General features: G+C 45.2%; 1 protein-coding gene across 13 annotated transcripts in view; it reads left to right on the forward strand.

Annotated features, from left to right (window-relative positions):
* myo3a (myosin IIIA) overlaps positions 1 to 15,220 on the forward strand; it is a 556,810-nt gene that overhangs the window by 291,598 nt on the left and 249,992 nt on the right. For 12 of the 13 annotated variants that reach the window (XR_005460772.1, XM_038798143.1, XM_038798142.1 and 9 more), the window contains 6 exons: positions 4,001 to 4,105; positions 6,188 to 6,271; positions 9,239 to 9,441; positions 9,618 to 9,716; positions 11,461 to 11,575; positions 14,884 to 15,010. Coding sequence is in view for 12 of the 13 variants with exons in the window: in XM_038798143.1 (XP_038654071.1) it covers positions 4,001 to 4,105; positions 6,188 to 6,271; positions 9,239 to 9,441; positions 9,618 to 9,716; positions 11,461 to 11,575; positions 14,884 to 15,010 (733 nt within the window). In the remaining variant the exon portion in view is untranslated. Of the gene's footprint in view, positions 1 to 4,000; positions 4,106 to 6,187; positions 6,272 to 7,478; positions 8,947 to 9,238; positions 9,442 to 9,617; positions 9,717 to 11,460; positions 11,576 to 14,883; positions 15,011 to 15,220 lie in introns of those variants that run through there. The other variant, XM_038798154.1, reaches the window with a different exon arrangement.

Raw genomic sequence — 15,220 nt, forward strand, 5'->3', positions numbered from 1 at the left:
AGGAACGTTTGAGAACTCTGGGTCTGTACTCGTTGGAGTTTAGAAGGATGAGAAGGGGTCTTATTGAAACGTATAAGATACTGCGAGGCCTGGATAGAGTGGAAGTGGAGAGAATGTTTCCACTTGTAGGAAAAACTAGAACCAGAGGACACCATCTCAGATTAAAGGGACGATCCTTTAAAACAGTAATGAGGAGGAATTTCTTCAACCAGAGGGTGGTGAATCTGTGGAACTCTTTGCCGCAGAAGGCTGTGTCACTGAGTGTGTTTAAGGCAGAGATCGTTAGGTTCTTGATTAATAAGGGGATCAGGGATTAAAGGGAGAAGGCAGGAGAATGAGGATGAGAAAATATCAGCCATGATTGAATGGTGGAGCAGACTTGATGGGCCAAGTGGCCTAATTCTGCTCCCATGTCTTGGTCTTATGGTCTAAGATCAAAATACTGTGGATGCAGGACATCCTAAATAAAAACTGGAAATGCTGGGAACACCCAACAGGCCAGGCAGCATCTGTGGAGTGAGAAACAGGGTTAAAGTTCCTCTTACTGAGACAGAACACCAGCTGGTCTCACAATAAAAGATATTGTGGAAATAGCTCTCTACCCTCCCAAGGTTATTTTAACAGTGCTAATAAGACCTGATCAGAGTTATAATCACCAATGTCACTAAGAATGTGACAAAGGTGCATAGGCTACCATGGCTTAGTTTTAAAATCATTCATAGGATTTAGGAATCGCTGGCAAAGTCAGCATTTATTGCACATCCCTAATTCCCCTTGAGTAGATGGTGGTGATCTGCCTTCTTGAACTGCTATAGTCCACCTGCTTGTAGGTACACCCACAGTGCTGGTGGGAAGGGAGTTTTGCGATTTTCACCCAGCGACAGCAAATAAACAGCGATACATTTCCAAGTCAAGATGATATATGTCTTGGAGGGGAACTTGCAGCCAGTGGGGTTCCCATGCATCTCCTGCCCTTGTTCTTCTAGATGGTAAAAATGACAGGTTTTGGAAGGCGCTGTCAAAGGAAACTTTGTCTTGCTGCACAACATGTTGTAAGTAGTACACATTGCAGCCTGGTGTGTGAATGAATGGTTGAATGTACCATCCAACCAAGCAGCATTGTCCTGAACAGGGTTGAGCTTCTTGGAGTTGCACTCATCCAGGCCAGTGAAAGGAATTCTGTCACAGTCCTAATTGGTGTTTTGATTTAGTGCTGACAAGGTAATTTGTTGCCCACCCCTAATTGCCCTTGAACTGTGTGGCTTGCTAGGCAGTTCAGAATCAATGACATTGTTGGAGGTCTGGAGTCTCCTACAGGTAAGGGGCACTTCACCATGGGGAATGCTGACGATGCCTTGTGAGCTCGATGGTGGGATGGGGTTTTGGGGGAATGATTGAGCCTTGACGCACCCCCCCCCCCCCCCCCCCCCCCCCCCCCCCGAGTCTGTTACTGCCACCACCAGCTGAAACATTACCACCACCCAGACATCTGCTGGACAGCCTGGAACCCAGATTACCCAGCACTTTAGCCAAACAACTCTTGGAATGTGCCACTACACCATCATCTCCTCAACACAAGATAGTCAGCCTCTGATCACCTCTTGTAGACACAACATTGCTTCCATTAAGTTTTTGGTCAATGGTAACACCCAGGAAGTTAATGATGGCATGCTGTCATTGAATGTCAAGCTAAGGTTGATAGCTTCCCTCTTGTTGGAGATGGTCATTGCATGGCACTTGTTTAATGTGAATGGTATTTGCCACGTCTCAACCTTACCCAGAATGGACATGGCATGCTTCGTTATTTGACAAGTCTTGAATTGAACTGAACAGTGCAATCATCTAAATAGCATTGATGTGGAGATGCCGGTGTTGGACTGGGGTGAGCACAGTAAGAAGTCTTACAACTTACAACTTACAAACAGGAGCCATCCGTCAATCTGATACAGTACAGCAGCTGCAGCAGCCCCTATTATATCATTGAGGTAGGCAGTAATGCCAGCAAAATCATCTTTCACAAAATATCCATGGTTAATACACCCTTCTTCATCTTTCACCAGTTTCCTTTGAAAGCGATATCTGACAAGTAAACAGGTGAATCTGAGGAAGGAGCTGCACTCCAAAAGCCAGTGATTCAAAACAAACCTATTGGACTTTAACCTGGTGTTGTACAGCTTCTTATTATCTAAATGGTAGAGGAGAAGGATCACATGAGGGAAGATATAGTAAATAAAAGAATGGAAAAGGCAACAGAACAAGGTAACAATAAGGTTAATTACTACCAGTGTGGCAGGAAAGAACAGAGTGTACAAATATAAGAGTATGTCAGCAGATGAGGCGAGAGTTTGCAAAAATAGTAAAAAGTCAGAACTAAGGCCCTCTATCGGAATGTGCATAGCATTCGTAATAAAACAGATGAATTGGCATCACAAATAGAAATAAGTACATACGACAGAGATCAGGCTGGCTGCAAGGTGATCAAGGCTTGGAATTGAATATCGAAGAGTACTTGGCATTTCAGAAGGACGGAAGCAAGGAAAGGATAGTAGGGTAGCTCTGTTAATTAAGGATGGTATTGGTATAACAGTGAGAGGTGACCTCAGTTCTAAAGATCAAGATGTAAAATCAGTTTGGCTAGAGATAAGAAGTCGCTAATGTAAGAAGTCACTAGTAGGAGTAGTTTATAGGACCCCTAAAAGTAACTAAGCTGGAGGACAGAGTATACCGGAAGAAACAATGGGGGCTTGTAAGAATGGCGTGACAATAATCATGGGTGATTTTAACCTACATATAGATTGTACAAATCAAATTGGCAAAGATAGCCTGGAAGATAAATTTATAGTGTGTATTCAGGACAATTTCTTGCACATTCTAGGGCAAAGCAAGCATCAGGCTATTCTGGACCTGGTGGTGTACAATGAGAAGCAATCAATTAATTAGTAAAGCAGCCTATAGATAATAGTGATCATAATATGATTTCTTTCCTATAGGTTTCAGCCACGTCAGTTTCCCCATGACAACCAAATCACACAGGCTTGTCTCCAGGCAGAGTTTAGTACGATTTCACCATCCCCTATTCAAGCACATTGTGATTTATCTTAAATTAAAGAGACAGTTTAAAACATAATCACCTTATAAAGTGTTGCATTCAATACAATAAAATAAAAGTCCACAAGAGGACTTTACAAAATTAACAGAATTTAAACAGTTGGGTGTGCCTTTATCATCTCCAGAGCTGAGGTTGTTATACCTTGCTCTCATGGTTGATACGACTCAATAGCTTGCTAGGTCAGTCTTCAGAAACATTATAGGAAGTCCTTGATAGTCCACATTGCCCAAGAGTGGCTGCACTTGGACAGGAAAGCATCTAATAAGACCAAATGATGTGTTGGGAATGCGGTGCAACATCCCAGGTCCCTGTCACCTTAACCACACAACACACCCCCTACCCACATTGTGCCTCCTGGATGGTGAGTTTAAAATCAACTTTTCTGTGTTCATATTTCCTAATGAGCGAGTAATCCGATGTCCACGTTTACTAGAATTATGCGGTGATGTTAGCAGAGAGGAATGCCTCTGTATTCCTAGACATCATGAGATCAAGAAGCATGAGTCTGTCTTTCTTCAGTAATGGGAATAAAGAAGCTAGTCTTCAGAAACCACGCAGAACAAACACATTTGAATTATGTACTGAAGGGGTTGCTGGGTATTCACAAGCAGAAAGGAATAGAAAGTTCCGTTAGAAAGTTCAGCATATAAGTAGATCCGTTGAACCAAGTGGCCTCTTTCTTTGCTGTACATTTGATATATTTACTGAAGATATTGGCATCAGTTTTATTTTCAACATATTTGCATCAATACCTTAATTAATAGCCAAATAATCACCTAATCAACTGCATGTTGCAAAGATCATTCAATTTCTAGTATCAGCAGGGTAAACACATTACTAGCAATTATTCTGTCATTATGTCAAAGCTAATTTCTCTTTTGTTGTAAACAGCATTCCAAGCAGTACATTGGTGCGAAGCGTACTGCCAATCCACCCCACATCTTTGCTGTGGCAGACATTGCCTACCAGTCTATGGTCACATACAACTCAGATCAGGTACCTATGGTTCCACAACAAATGCCATGTTGGTGGGTAAGCTTTTAGAAACGAAAATTCAAGACAAAATTACTAATCACTTGGGCAAATGCAGGTTAACGAACGAAAGTCATCATAGATTTGTTATGGAGAAAACATATTTGACTAAGGTGCTTGAGCTTTTTGATGAGGTAACAGAGGGTTGATGACTAATCGGTGGGATAGCTCTCCTAATTTTGGCATAAGCCACCAGATGTTAGTAAGGAGGACTTTATAAGATTGACTGAGCTGGGTTTGCCATTATCATTTCCGGTGCCTGGGTCGATGCTGGGTAACTTGTCCAGTTTCATTCCTTTTGTAAACTTTGTAGTTGTTTGAATTTATTGCCCATCCCTATTTTTCCACGAGGGGGCAGTTAAGAGTCAACTACATTGCTGTCTGGTGTTACATGTAGGCCATATCTTGTGTGGACGGCAGAATTCCTTCTCAAAAGGACATTAGTGAACCAGATGAGTTTTTATGACAATTGACAATGGTTTCATGGCCATCATGAGACTTTTAATTCCTGATTTTTATTGAATTCAAATGTCACCATCTGCAGTGGTGGGATTTGAACCTGGATCACCAGAGCATTACTCTGGGTCGCTGGTTTGCTCATCCAATGACAATATCACTATACCACCACCTGCCCATGAATCTGATTTAACAGCTTGTTAGCCCATTTCAGAGGGTATTTAAGAGTCAACCATTTTGCTGTGTGCCTGGAGTCCATGGAGTCACATGCAGACCAGACCAGATAAGGACAGCAGATTTCCTTCCCTCAAGAGCATTTGTGAACCTGATGAGTTTTCGCCACATTCATTTCATGGTCACTATTGCTGAGATTTTTAACTAGCTTTTAATTCCAAATTTTTATTAATTACCCACTTCCCCAGAGCATTAGCCTGCGTCTCTGTATTACGAGTCTGGTAAGATTACCACTACCCCACCAACTCATTGATGTGCATAGTTTTTGAAGATGGTAGAACAGTTTGAAAGAATGACTCATAAAGCATAAAATATCCTGAGATTTATCAATAGGGGTACAAAAGCAAGGAAGTTATATTGAACCTGGCTCAATACTAGTTCAACCTCAACTGGAGTATTCTGTCCAGTTCTGAGCACCACACTTTAGAAAGTATGTGAAAGTATTCGGGAGAATGCAGAAAATATTGGTTCCAGGGATCGGGAACTTCAGTTGTGTAGAAAATGTGGAAAAGTTTGGGTGGCATGGTGGCACATTGGCACAGTGGTTAGATCTCCTGCCTCAAAGCACCAGGGACCTGGGTTCAATTCTAGCCTTGGGTGAATGTCTCTGAGGAGTTTGCATGTTCTTCCCTTGTCTGCGTGGGTTTCCTTTGGGTGCTCTGGTTTCCTTCCACAGTCCAAAGATGTGCAGGTTAGATAGATTAGCCATGAGCAATTGTCCCACATTGTCCAAACAGTTAGGTGGGGTTACTGGGTTATGGGGAAAGGTGGGGGTGTGGGCCTAGGTAGGGTGACCTTTAAGAGGGTTGGTGGAGAGTCGATGGGCTGAATGGGCTCTTTCTGCCCTGTAAATTTTATGACTCTAAGTTGGGACTGTTTACCTTGGAGAAAAGAAGAATGAGAGTAGGTTTCATAGAGGTATTCAAAATCATTAACAGAGTAAATAGGGAAAACTATTCACATTGATGGAAAGATTGAAAACCAATGGGCAGAAATTTAAGGCAAAAGAAGCGACGTTGAAATGGAGAAACACATGTTCACTCAGCAAGCGGTTAGGCGATCAAACATCTGACAGTGTGGTGGAGGCAGAATCAATGAAGATGTTCAACAGGAAATTGGATCATTATCTAAAAAGTAAACATTTGTAGGGCTTCGGAGAAATGCAGGGGAGTGGCATGAGGCGAATTGCTCCTTCGCAGGGCCAGCACAGACATAATGGGCCAAATGGCCTTCTTCTGAACTGAAATCATTCTATAAAGTAAACCTACACCATTTCACATTTTTAGTTTTCGTCCTGTAGTTTGTGCTGTCAATAGAAGGATATGGTGACTAATATGTGGTTCCTGTCTATGTCAGTGCATTGTGATCAGTGGAGAAAGTGGCGCTGGGAAGACTGAAAGCACCCACTTCTTAGTCGAGCAACTCACCGTCCTTGGAAAGGTACTGTATTCTGGCAACAATACAACAAGCGGATCACTTTAACCTAAGCCTCCCATTGGAGAACTAGTTGGATTGAATGAAAAGCAATGTTGAGGTGGCGCAAAAAGTAGCCATGGGTTTCCTGCCCAGTGAGTTGATTCAAGATAAACATATCTTATGTAAGAACAGAACTTCATCTTGCTCACTCTTCACGCAAATAATTCTTGATCAAGTCCATTGGTTGTGCAGAACTGGAATGTATTTTTATTGCATTCTGATTGTTGCCCGATTTAAGCACATTGATCCTAAACATGCATGGAAGTGCACCAGTCACTCCTGTTTGACAAAATACTTGATTTTAGTACACTTATGTGGAAGAGTAATATTTATTGGCAAGCAGTAATGCTCTTCGCAGGATTTGATGAACATACAGTAAAATTTTAACTATCAATATAAATCTTTAAAATCTTATTGATGACTGGACAGATCACACGATTTCTGTTTTAGTACAATCCCTTGCTGTTTGGCTGTGTTATACTTGGTCGACTCTGCCATGAACTGCTGGGTTGGGCAACAAATACTGTCCTAGCCAGCGATGCTCTCATCCCTTGATTGATTAAAAAAAGTCAAAGATTAAGGCAGATTCTATCACGTAGGACAATGCAGCCAAATCCAACTCTGTCCTTGTGCTAGTGCTCAACTTATTTACTTTCATGCTGAGGTCATTAGATAGCATTAAGATTGGGAGCCCAAATGACTTAAAGTTGCTATGGCTGAGATCAACAAAGTCAACTTGCAACCTTCTCATTGTTTCATGTTGACACTGAGGAATGCATGTCGCCATCAGTGACTTCCAATGTCATTTATTTTTATTGTACCTTTGCAAAACACCATTTAGGAATGAATGTGACTTCTTGTTTAATGTAAGTAGTAGCGACTCCAATTGTTACTTGAATTCCCATACACGCTGCTTTTAAAAGTCAGTTGGATGCCCCACAGAAATACTAAATCCTCTTGTGTAAAAGTCACATTTTTTTGACCAATGTTTTAAGCAAAAGGTTATGGCGTGATGTTTACACAGGCAATATATGTTTTGAGGCGCTTGCTTTCAATTAAAATACACCACCTGACCCATCTAACGTGGCTCTCAAATGAATCCACAAGAATTGGGGAAGTGTGGCCCACACCAGCTGCTTATTGTCTCTCTCATTCTCTGTTTTTATTACAGAGCTTCCCTCCACCATCACACCCCGGGAGAGGAAGGGGCGGTGGCAACTGGACATGTGGTTTGGATGCTCCAGGGGTGGGGGTGGGAGCAGGGGAAGGAAGGGCAGAGAGCCATGGCATTAGAAATGTTGTGCTGACAGCTCCCAGTCCTCAGCCTAGGTCTTGGTGTAGGGGCAACAGAGTGGCATTCGCATGGGCCCAATTGACAAGGCCTGAACTTCCCCTTCCTCGCCCTGGAATGCTGAGGCCACAAGGCCCGGGAGTTAATTCACTTTAAGTTTGCTCTGGAAGTTAAGGATCCTTCCTTCCTGTTTGCATATGTTTATTACTCTTCTCTGATTTATCAGTTTCTGTCTCCTTCAAAATAAAAATTGATCTATTGCTTCCTGACTGTATTTACAAGTAGGAGCTGGAGGAAGTACGGTAAGTGTAACTTTTTAAATGAATAACGAACTGAGGTTTTTGATGATGTTGTAGAGATTATACTTCGGATCTGAAATTTTGGGCTTGGATCCCTGAAAAAGTAGGGCCGACTGTGACATGAGGTTACATGGAAAACTATAGGGCTGGAATTTCCGATTTTGAGGCTATGTCCGGGATCAAGTGACTAGTTTTACGACAAAAAGGCTAGCGCCACTCCCACAATGATGCTACGCCCGGTGGGAGGCGAGCAGCCACGTCGCGTAAAGCCCCCAGAATTCCCGACAGAAACGGCTGGAGAATTGCTAGGTCCGTGGCCGCGCATGTGCATGGCGGCCGCATGCGTACCTGGCCTTCCAGATAGTAGCCCCCAGTAACCCCGCTCGCCACCCCCAGACCACCCCCCACCAGAACCCCAGCCCTCGCCGATGCCTCCCCAGCCAACGGAACTGCTCCCCTCCTCCGACTGTGGCAGCGCTGGACAGAGTCCGCACCCACCACGCGAGGTTGTCGAAACCTCAGACCACAAGTGTTCCACGCCATTGGGAAGTTGGCCTATCGGGGGTCGGGCATCGGGGGAGTGTCTTCACGTGACCTCCTGAGGCCATCCAAACGGCATGCTACGTACTCACCAATGATGCCGTTTTGGAGGGGGCTGAGCATTCGAAAACAGGCGCTGCCCCCGATTTTGGGGTCAAAAGGGATTCTCTGCCCAATCGCCAACTGCGATTTTGGAGTCGACAATCGGAGAATCCCGCCCATAGTTTTTAGTCCAAAAATCATGGGGTCCACTGCTTCATTGGATTGACCTTTTCACAAGTATATACGCATCTTTCCCGGAAGGAGCAATGAGCAGGAATATTTAGACCACCACCAGAATTGTGCCTCCTGTTAATTGAGATGGATCAACATTAATAGCGACTGCAGAATGCAGTTTTATTTATTTATTTATTTTTATAAATTTAGAGTACCCAATTCATTTTTCCAGTTAAGGGGCAATTTAGTGTGGCAATCCACCTAGCCGGCACATCTTTGGGTCGTGGGGGTGAAACACAAGCAAACACGGGGAGAATGTGCAAACTCCACACGGACAGTGACCCAGAGACGGGATTGAACCTGGGACCTCGGCGCCGTGAGGCTGCAGGGCTAACCAACTGCGCCACCACGCTGCCCTAGAAATGCTTATGTTTTAGACCATCCCACTTGAAGGAGGGTGGAGTGGAGTTTGAGGGTTTACAAAAGAGGACAAAAAATAGACGGAAGTTGAAGATAACTCTATTTATTTTCCAAGTCTACCCTCAAGGAACCTTTCCAGCAAGGTAATTCATTTTTATCTTACAGACTAACAACAGGATGCTGCAAGAAAAGATTCTCCAGGTAAACAACTTACTAGAAGCATTTGGAAATGCCTGCACAATAATCAACAACAACTCCAGTAGATTTGGCAAGTTCTTGGAAATGAGATTTACCAGTAGTGGGACAGTCATGGGAGCTCAGATCTCAGAGTACCTGCTTGAGAAGTCAAGAGTCATCCACCAGGCTCCGTAAGTAAAGAAGAAAACTTTTGTTGTGGTTATGAAGCAACTTTAAACATTGCAGACTTCATCCAATGGTATTCACAGAGTAATAAGAAGCAGTGGCAAGTTGTTGGATTCAGATGACAGGGCAAATAGCCATTTTGTTATTTTCACCGAAACTAAATCTTCTTGTTTTCTTACAGAGGAGAGAAAAACTTTCATATTTTCTACTATGTCTATGCTGGCCTGGCACAGATGAACAAGCTAGATCACTATAACTTGTCCAAAGGTCAACCTCCAAGGTAATTTTGCATATATAGAGGCTACAGCACAATAGAGTTTAGCATGAACTGGGTCACGATTAAATGGAAATAAAACAAGAGTCCCGTGTTGAGCACGTTTAGCCAGGAGTTTCCAGGTGATCACAGCCAAGAAAGACCCTGCTATCTAATGGGATTCTGTTTCATTTCGGGACCTCAGTGGGGAAAACCCCGCCGAGTCCACACTCAATCCCATTTCCTGCACTAAGGAGCTGCACTCGCCAGTGCAGGAAAAGATATGGTGCCCCAATCTTGAGACCACCATGCAAACCCCGGATCTCCCCAATGCCCCAACTCACTTATAAGTGGGTCATCGAGCCTCCCACACCCCATCTAATAATGGCAGGGCATCCCAGGGCCCGATACGCAGCATGGGAAAAATGCCACCGGGCATATTGACGCTGCCAGCCTTTCACTGCCTGCCATTTGTGGAGACCAGTATTAACCAGCACTCACATGGGGGGCAAAATTCTCCGACCCCCCGCAGGGTCGGAGAATCGCCCGGGACTGGCAAAAATCCCGCCCCCGCCGTGGCTGGAATTCACCGCCACCTGGGAATTGGCGGGGGTGGGAATCGCGCCGATCGGCGAGCCCCTTCGGCGATTCTCCGGCCCGCGATGGGCCGAAGTCCCGCCGCTGAGAGGCCCCTCCCGCCGCCACCAGAGGTGGTTGAAACCACGGCGGCGGGAGAGGTCTCTCAGCGGTGGGACTTCGGCCAAAGGGGCTCGCCGATCGGCGTTGAAACCACGGCGGCGGGATTGGCGGTGCGAGCGGGCCCCCGGGGTCCTGGGGGGGGGGGGGGGGATGCGAGGCGATAGGACCCCGGGGGTGCCCCCACGGTGGCCAGGCCCGCGATCGGGGCCCACCGATCGGCGGGCGTTCCAGTGCCGTGGGGACACTCTTTTTCTTCCGCTGCCGCCACGTTGGACCCCCCACCGTGCATGTGAGGGGCCTCTCACGGGATGTGCCAGGTGTGCCGCTCTCCGGTTTGGCCGTGGCATAGCCATTAGATTTTGCCCCTGGTCTTCTTGTCGTACTGGGCTCTGACTGACACTGGGAACTTGGTGCTGTTTTTTATTTGTATGATGGTTCTGATGTTTATGAGAGAAGTAAGGTGACTTAATAGAGGCATACAAAATGATCAGAGGGTTAGATAGGGTGGACAGCGAGAGCCTTCTCCCGCGGATGGAGGTGGGTAGCACCAGGGGACATAGCCTTAAATTGAAGGGTAATAGATATAGGACAGAGGTCAGAGGTGGGTTTTTTACGCAAAGAGTGGTGAGGCCGTGGAATGCCCTACCTGCAACAGTAGTGAACATGCCAACATTGAGGGCATTTAAAAATTTATTGGATAAGCATATGGATGATAAGGGCATAGTGTAGGTTAGATGGCCTTTAGATTTTTTCCATGTCGGTGCAACATCGAGGGCCGAAGGGCCTGTACTGCGCTGTATCGTTCTATGTTCTATGTTCTAAAGACCTTAGGATCTACACTAACTTTTCAGTAACTGACTAGCGAAGAAATAATTCAGCTAACTGTTCCAGTGGCGAATGAGAAATAGTTGAGTCACACCATGCTTATTACAAACATTGTGAGACCTAGAGCCATTCTGCAATGTATTTGCACTATTATGTGTGCAGTTTTAGTTTGGACATTTCTGTTTGTGTTCTCCATTGTCTAATTTAGTGTCAGTTTTGGTCATTATCATCTTTTGGAATTTTTTAGGTACCTTCAGGATGAGAAAATTCAAATGATGGAAGAGATTGTAACCAATACTTTCTACAAGGGTCAATTTGAAGCCCTCGAACAGTGCTTCAAAGTCATTGGTTTCACACTTGAGGTAAACCTGCATCACTTACCTTGAAAACATTCGGACACTATCACTGCATCTGCTGAATAAGCTCACACACATTCTAATCTCATTTGTTTACTTTTTTTAATTCATTCATGGGATGTGGGCATTGCTGGCCGGGCCAGCATTTATTGCTCACCTCTAATAACTCAGTGGCTTGCTAGGCCGTTCCAGAGGGCTTTTAAGAGTCAACCACATTGTTGCGGGTCTGGAATCACATGTAGGCCAAACCAGGTAAGGATGGCAGATTTCCTTCCCTAAAGGACATTAGTGAACCAGATGGGCTTTTATGACTATCAACACAGTCCTCACTTCACAGACCTTTAGTTCCAGATTTTTTACTTCAAATTTCACCAACTGCCGTGTTGGGATTTGAACCTGAGTCTGCAGTATTACTCTGGGCCTCTGGATTATTAGTCCAGTGACAATATCACTATGCAACCATCGGCTCTGATGACCAAATGGCTTGCACCCCCAGATAATGTGATAGCAGCAAAAACCCTTTGAGAAATAAATAGATGCCTTTCTGGATTGACAAGGTGAACTCATTGGCCTCCACATTTATCCTCAAATTCTAACCCTATTAAATGCTGCCTGTGGCTGTAGATAACGGCTATGCCTTTTAGCTATAAAATACGTTGCTGAATATTTCAGAATTTTTATTTTCTCGCTTGACATTCTTGTTGACTGTTACACATCATTTATATCCGACACTTCATAGAAATGAAGGATATTTTTATTAATTCTCATAATTTGGACATTGCTGGCAAGGCTGGTATTTATTTTCCATCCCTAGTTGCCCTCAGAAGGTGGTGGTGGTCCTTATTCTTGAATGCCGTGGGTCTGGCTTGCTTGCTAAGTATTGGTTTGAGATATGAAATGAGGATAAGCAGAGAGGGTCTGGCCACATGAAGAATTTTACCGCTGTAATGGAGTAGAAATTGGCCCTTGTTCCTCCCATTTTACAGTCTTGGAATGAACACAGAGGGTTAATTTTGTGCGCTAATGTCCTGTGCCCCATGAATGCCTGAAAAATGTACTATCTGATCAGGTGGCTTTTCAGACATCCAGGGTAGTTGCTCAGAACAGGGATATACTGTACTGCCTTCAATTTAAAAAAAGGTAGAGACTAACAGTTGTTTCAGAGCCCTCAGAGACATTGGGCTGAGGGGCCTGTTCAGCTCGGGCTTTCCAGCTGTATTTGCAGCATCACAAATGGTCGCCACCAAAAAGGGGGCAGGATCCACGAGTCATCATCGAGTCATCGCACCACACAACTCAGGTGGCACGGTAACACATTGGTGAGCACTTTTGCTTCACAGCTCCTGGGTCCCAGGTTCGATTCCCAGCTTGGGTCACTGTCTGTGCGGAGTCTGCACGTTCGCCCTGTGTCTGCGTGGGTTTCCTCCGGTGCTCCGGCTTCTTCCCACAGTTTGAAGTACTCTGTGTAGTCTAACAAGGTTCTTTATAGGTTTAACTGTATAGTAAAGTTGTATAACATCTCTGCTTTTCACGGGGAGACAGGGCGTAGTAATATTGTCACTGGACTATTAATTCAGAGACCATGGGCGGGATTCTCCGAGCCCCACGTCAGGCCGGAGAATCGCCGCAACCACGTCACGCTGCCTCGTCGCCAGAACGTGATTCTCCGAGGAGCGGAGAATCTGCGCCATTTGTGCCAGCGCATTTGTCGCGGCAGCGGTCGCAGGCCGCTGTCCGCGGCCGGGTCGCTGATTCTCTGGCCTTGATGGGCTGAGCGGCCGCGCGGAAACAGCAGAGTACCGCCAGCGCCGTCCACACCTGCTCGCAGCCGGCGGGAACTCTGTGCACAGGGTCAGGGGGCGGCCTGTGGAGCGGGGGCTCCTTCACTGGGGGGGGGGGGGGGGGGGGACGGACCTCCGATGGGGTCTGGCCCGCGATCGGGGCCCACTGATCGGTGGGCCGGCCTCTCCAGCCCCGGCCCTATTTTGTTCTGCGGCCGGCCCCTGAACATCGGCATGTTGCATCGGGGCTGGCGCGTTGAGGAAGTCCCCCGTTGGCGCGGCACCACTGCACTTGTGCGGGTTGGCACAGCACCACTGCGCATGCGCGGGCTGGCGCGATGCCATGTTGGCGCTGGGAAGGGAGGCTGGAGCGGCGTGAACCTGTGGGGGCCAGAATCGGTAGTGACGCACACGTTTCACGCCATCGTGAAACAAGACGCCGTTCACGACGGCGCTGACACTCTGCCTCAATTTCGGAGAATCCCGCCCCCAGGGTCTGGGGTCCTGGGTTCGAATCCCACCATGACAGGCGGGGAAATTTGAAATTGCTAAAAAAATAATCTGGAATTGAAAGTCTAATGATGACGATACCAATTGTTGTAAAAACCCATCTAGTTCACTAATGTCCTTGAGGGAAGGAAATCTTCTGCCCTTACACAGTCTGGCCTACATGTAACTCCAGACCCAGACACTGATGCAGTTGACTCTTAACTGCCCCCCACTGAATTGGTTTAGCAAGCTAGTCAGTTCAAGGGCAATTAGGGACGGGCAACAAATGCTGTCCCAGCTAGCGATGCCCTCTTCGCAGGAACAAATTTTTAAAATTCTATCCTTCTAGAAAAACAACAGTGTTTTTATTTATTTCCTGACCTGTGTTGTTACTTTTAGGAATTTATGTACGGTATCTGTACCTCCACATCCCTCTGCCCCATGTAGATACGCATTTTCCAAGAATATGTGGCCTCCTTATTCTTGCCACCTAAATATATCACCTCATGTTTAATATGGATTGAAATTCATTTCCCAATGACATGCCCATTCTGCAAGTTTATTCATGTATTTCTGTATTCTGTCACAGTCCTTCTCTGTATTAGTTACACCACCAATTTATCATCCCCAAATTTTAAAGTGGCGCTTCACTACCATTTCTTGAGTGCAATTATTTATGTAAATGGTGAACAACAGTGGTGTCAGCACCAATTCTTGTGGAAGAGCACTTCCTACATATTGCCAGCCTGATGTGTAACTACCTTTAACCACAACTCCATGTTTTAGAATTTGTAGCCATGCCATTCTCCATTCAGAGATCTGACTTCACAAGTCAGGACCTTACTCATAAGTCTACTATGTGGTACCTTATCAAATGCCTTCTGAAAATTAAACATGTAGTGGGTGACACACCTCTCCTGGTTTTATTTCCATTGTGTCTTATTTACCACTATTTGATTAGGAAACTAATTAATTTTAATCCAATATATACAAAGATATTGCTTGAATATATTTAAATTCTTTAAATTAATAATCTCCCTACAGGAACTGGGGAACATTTACAGCATTCTGGCAGCCATCTTGAATATTGGGAACATTGAGTTTACCTCAGTTGTAACAGAGCACCAGACTGACAAAAGTAATATTGTTAATCTTGCAATGCTTGAAAATGGTAAGTTATCAATAAAGAATTACATTTCTACCGTAGTCTTCACATGCATCACGTAATGTAAGTTACGCGGGTAAGCAGCAGAGTAAATTAATGTGGAGCCTCATCCAGTAGGAACAGGGGTCACCCACTAGGTGGGGGCAGAGAACAAAGAGTTGGGTGCAGAGGTTAGCATACCTGATTGTGGCCCTCCTGATTTCAGGTGGCTAAAAT

The sequence above is a fragment of the Scyliorhinus canicula genome, chromosome 5, assembly GCF_902713615.1.
Source record: "Scyliorhinus canicula chromosome 5, sScyCan1.1, whole genome shotgun sequence".
In the NCBI taxonomy this organism is placed as follows: domain Eukaryota; kingdom Metazoa; phylum Chordata; class Chondrichthyes; order Carcharhiniformes; family Scyliorhinidae; genus Scyliorhinus; species Scyliorhinus canicula.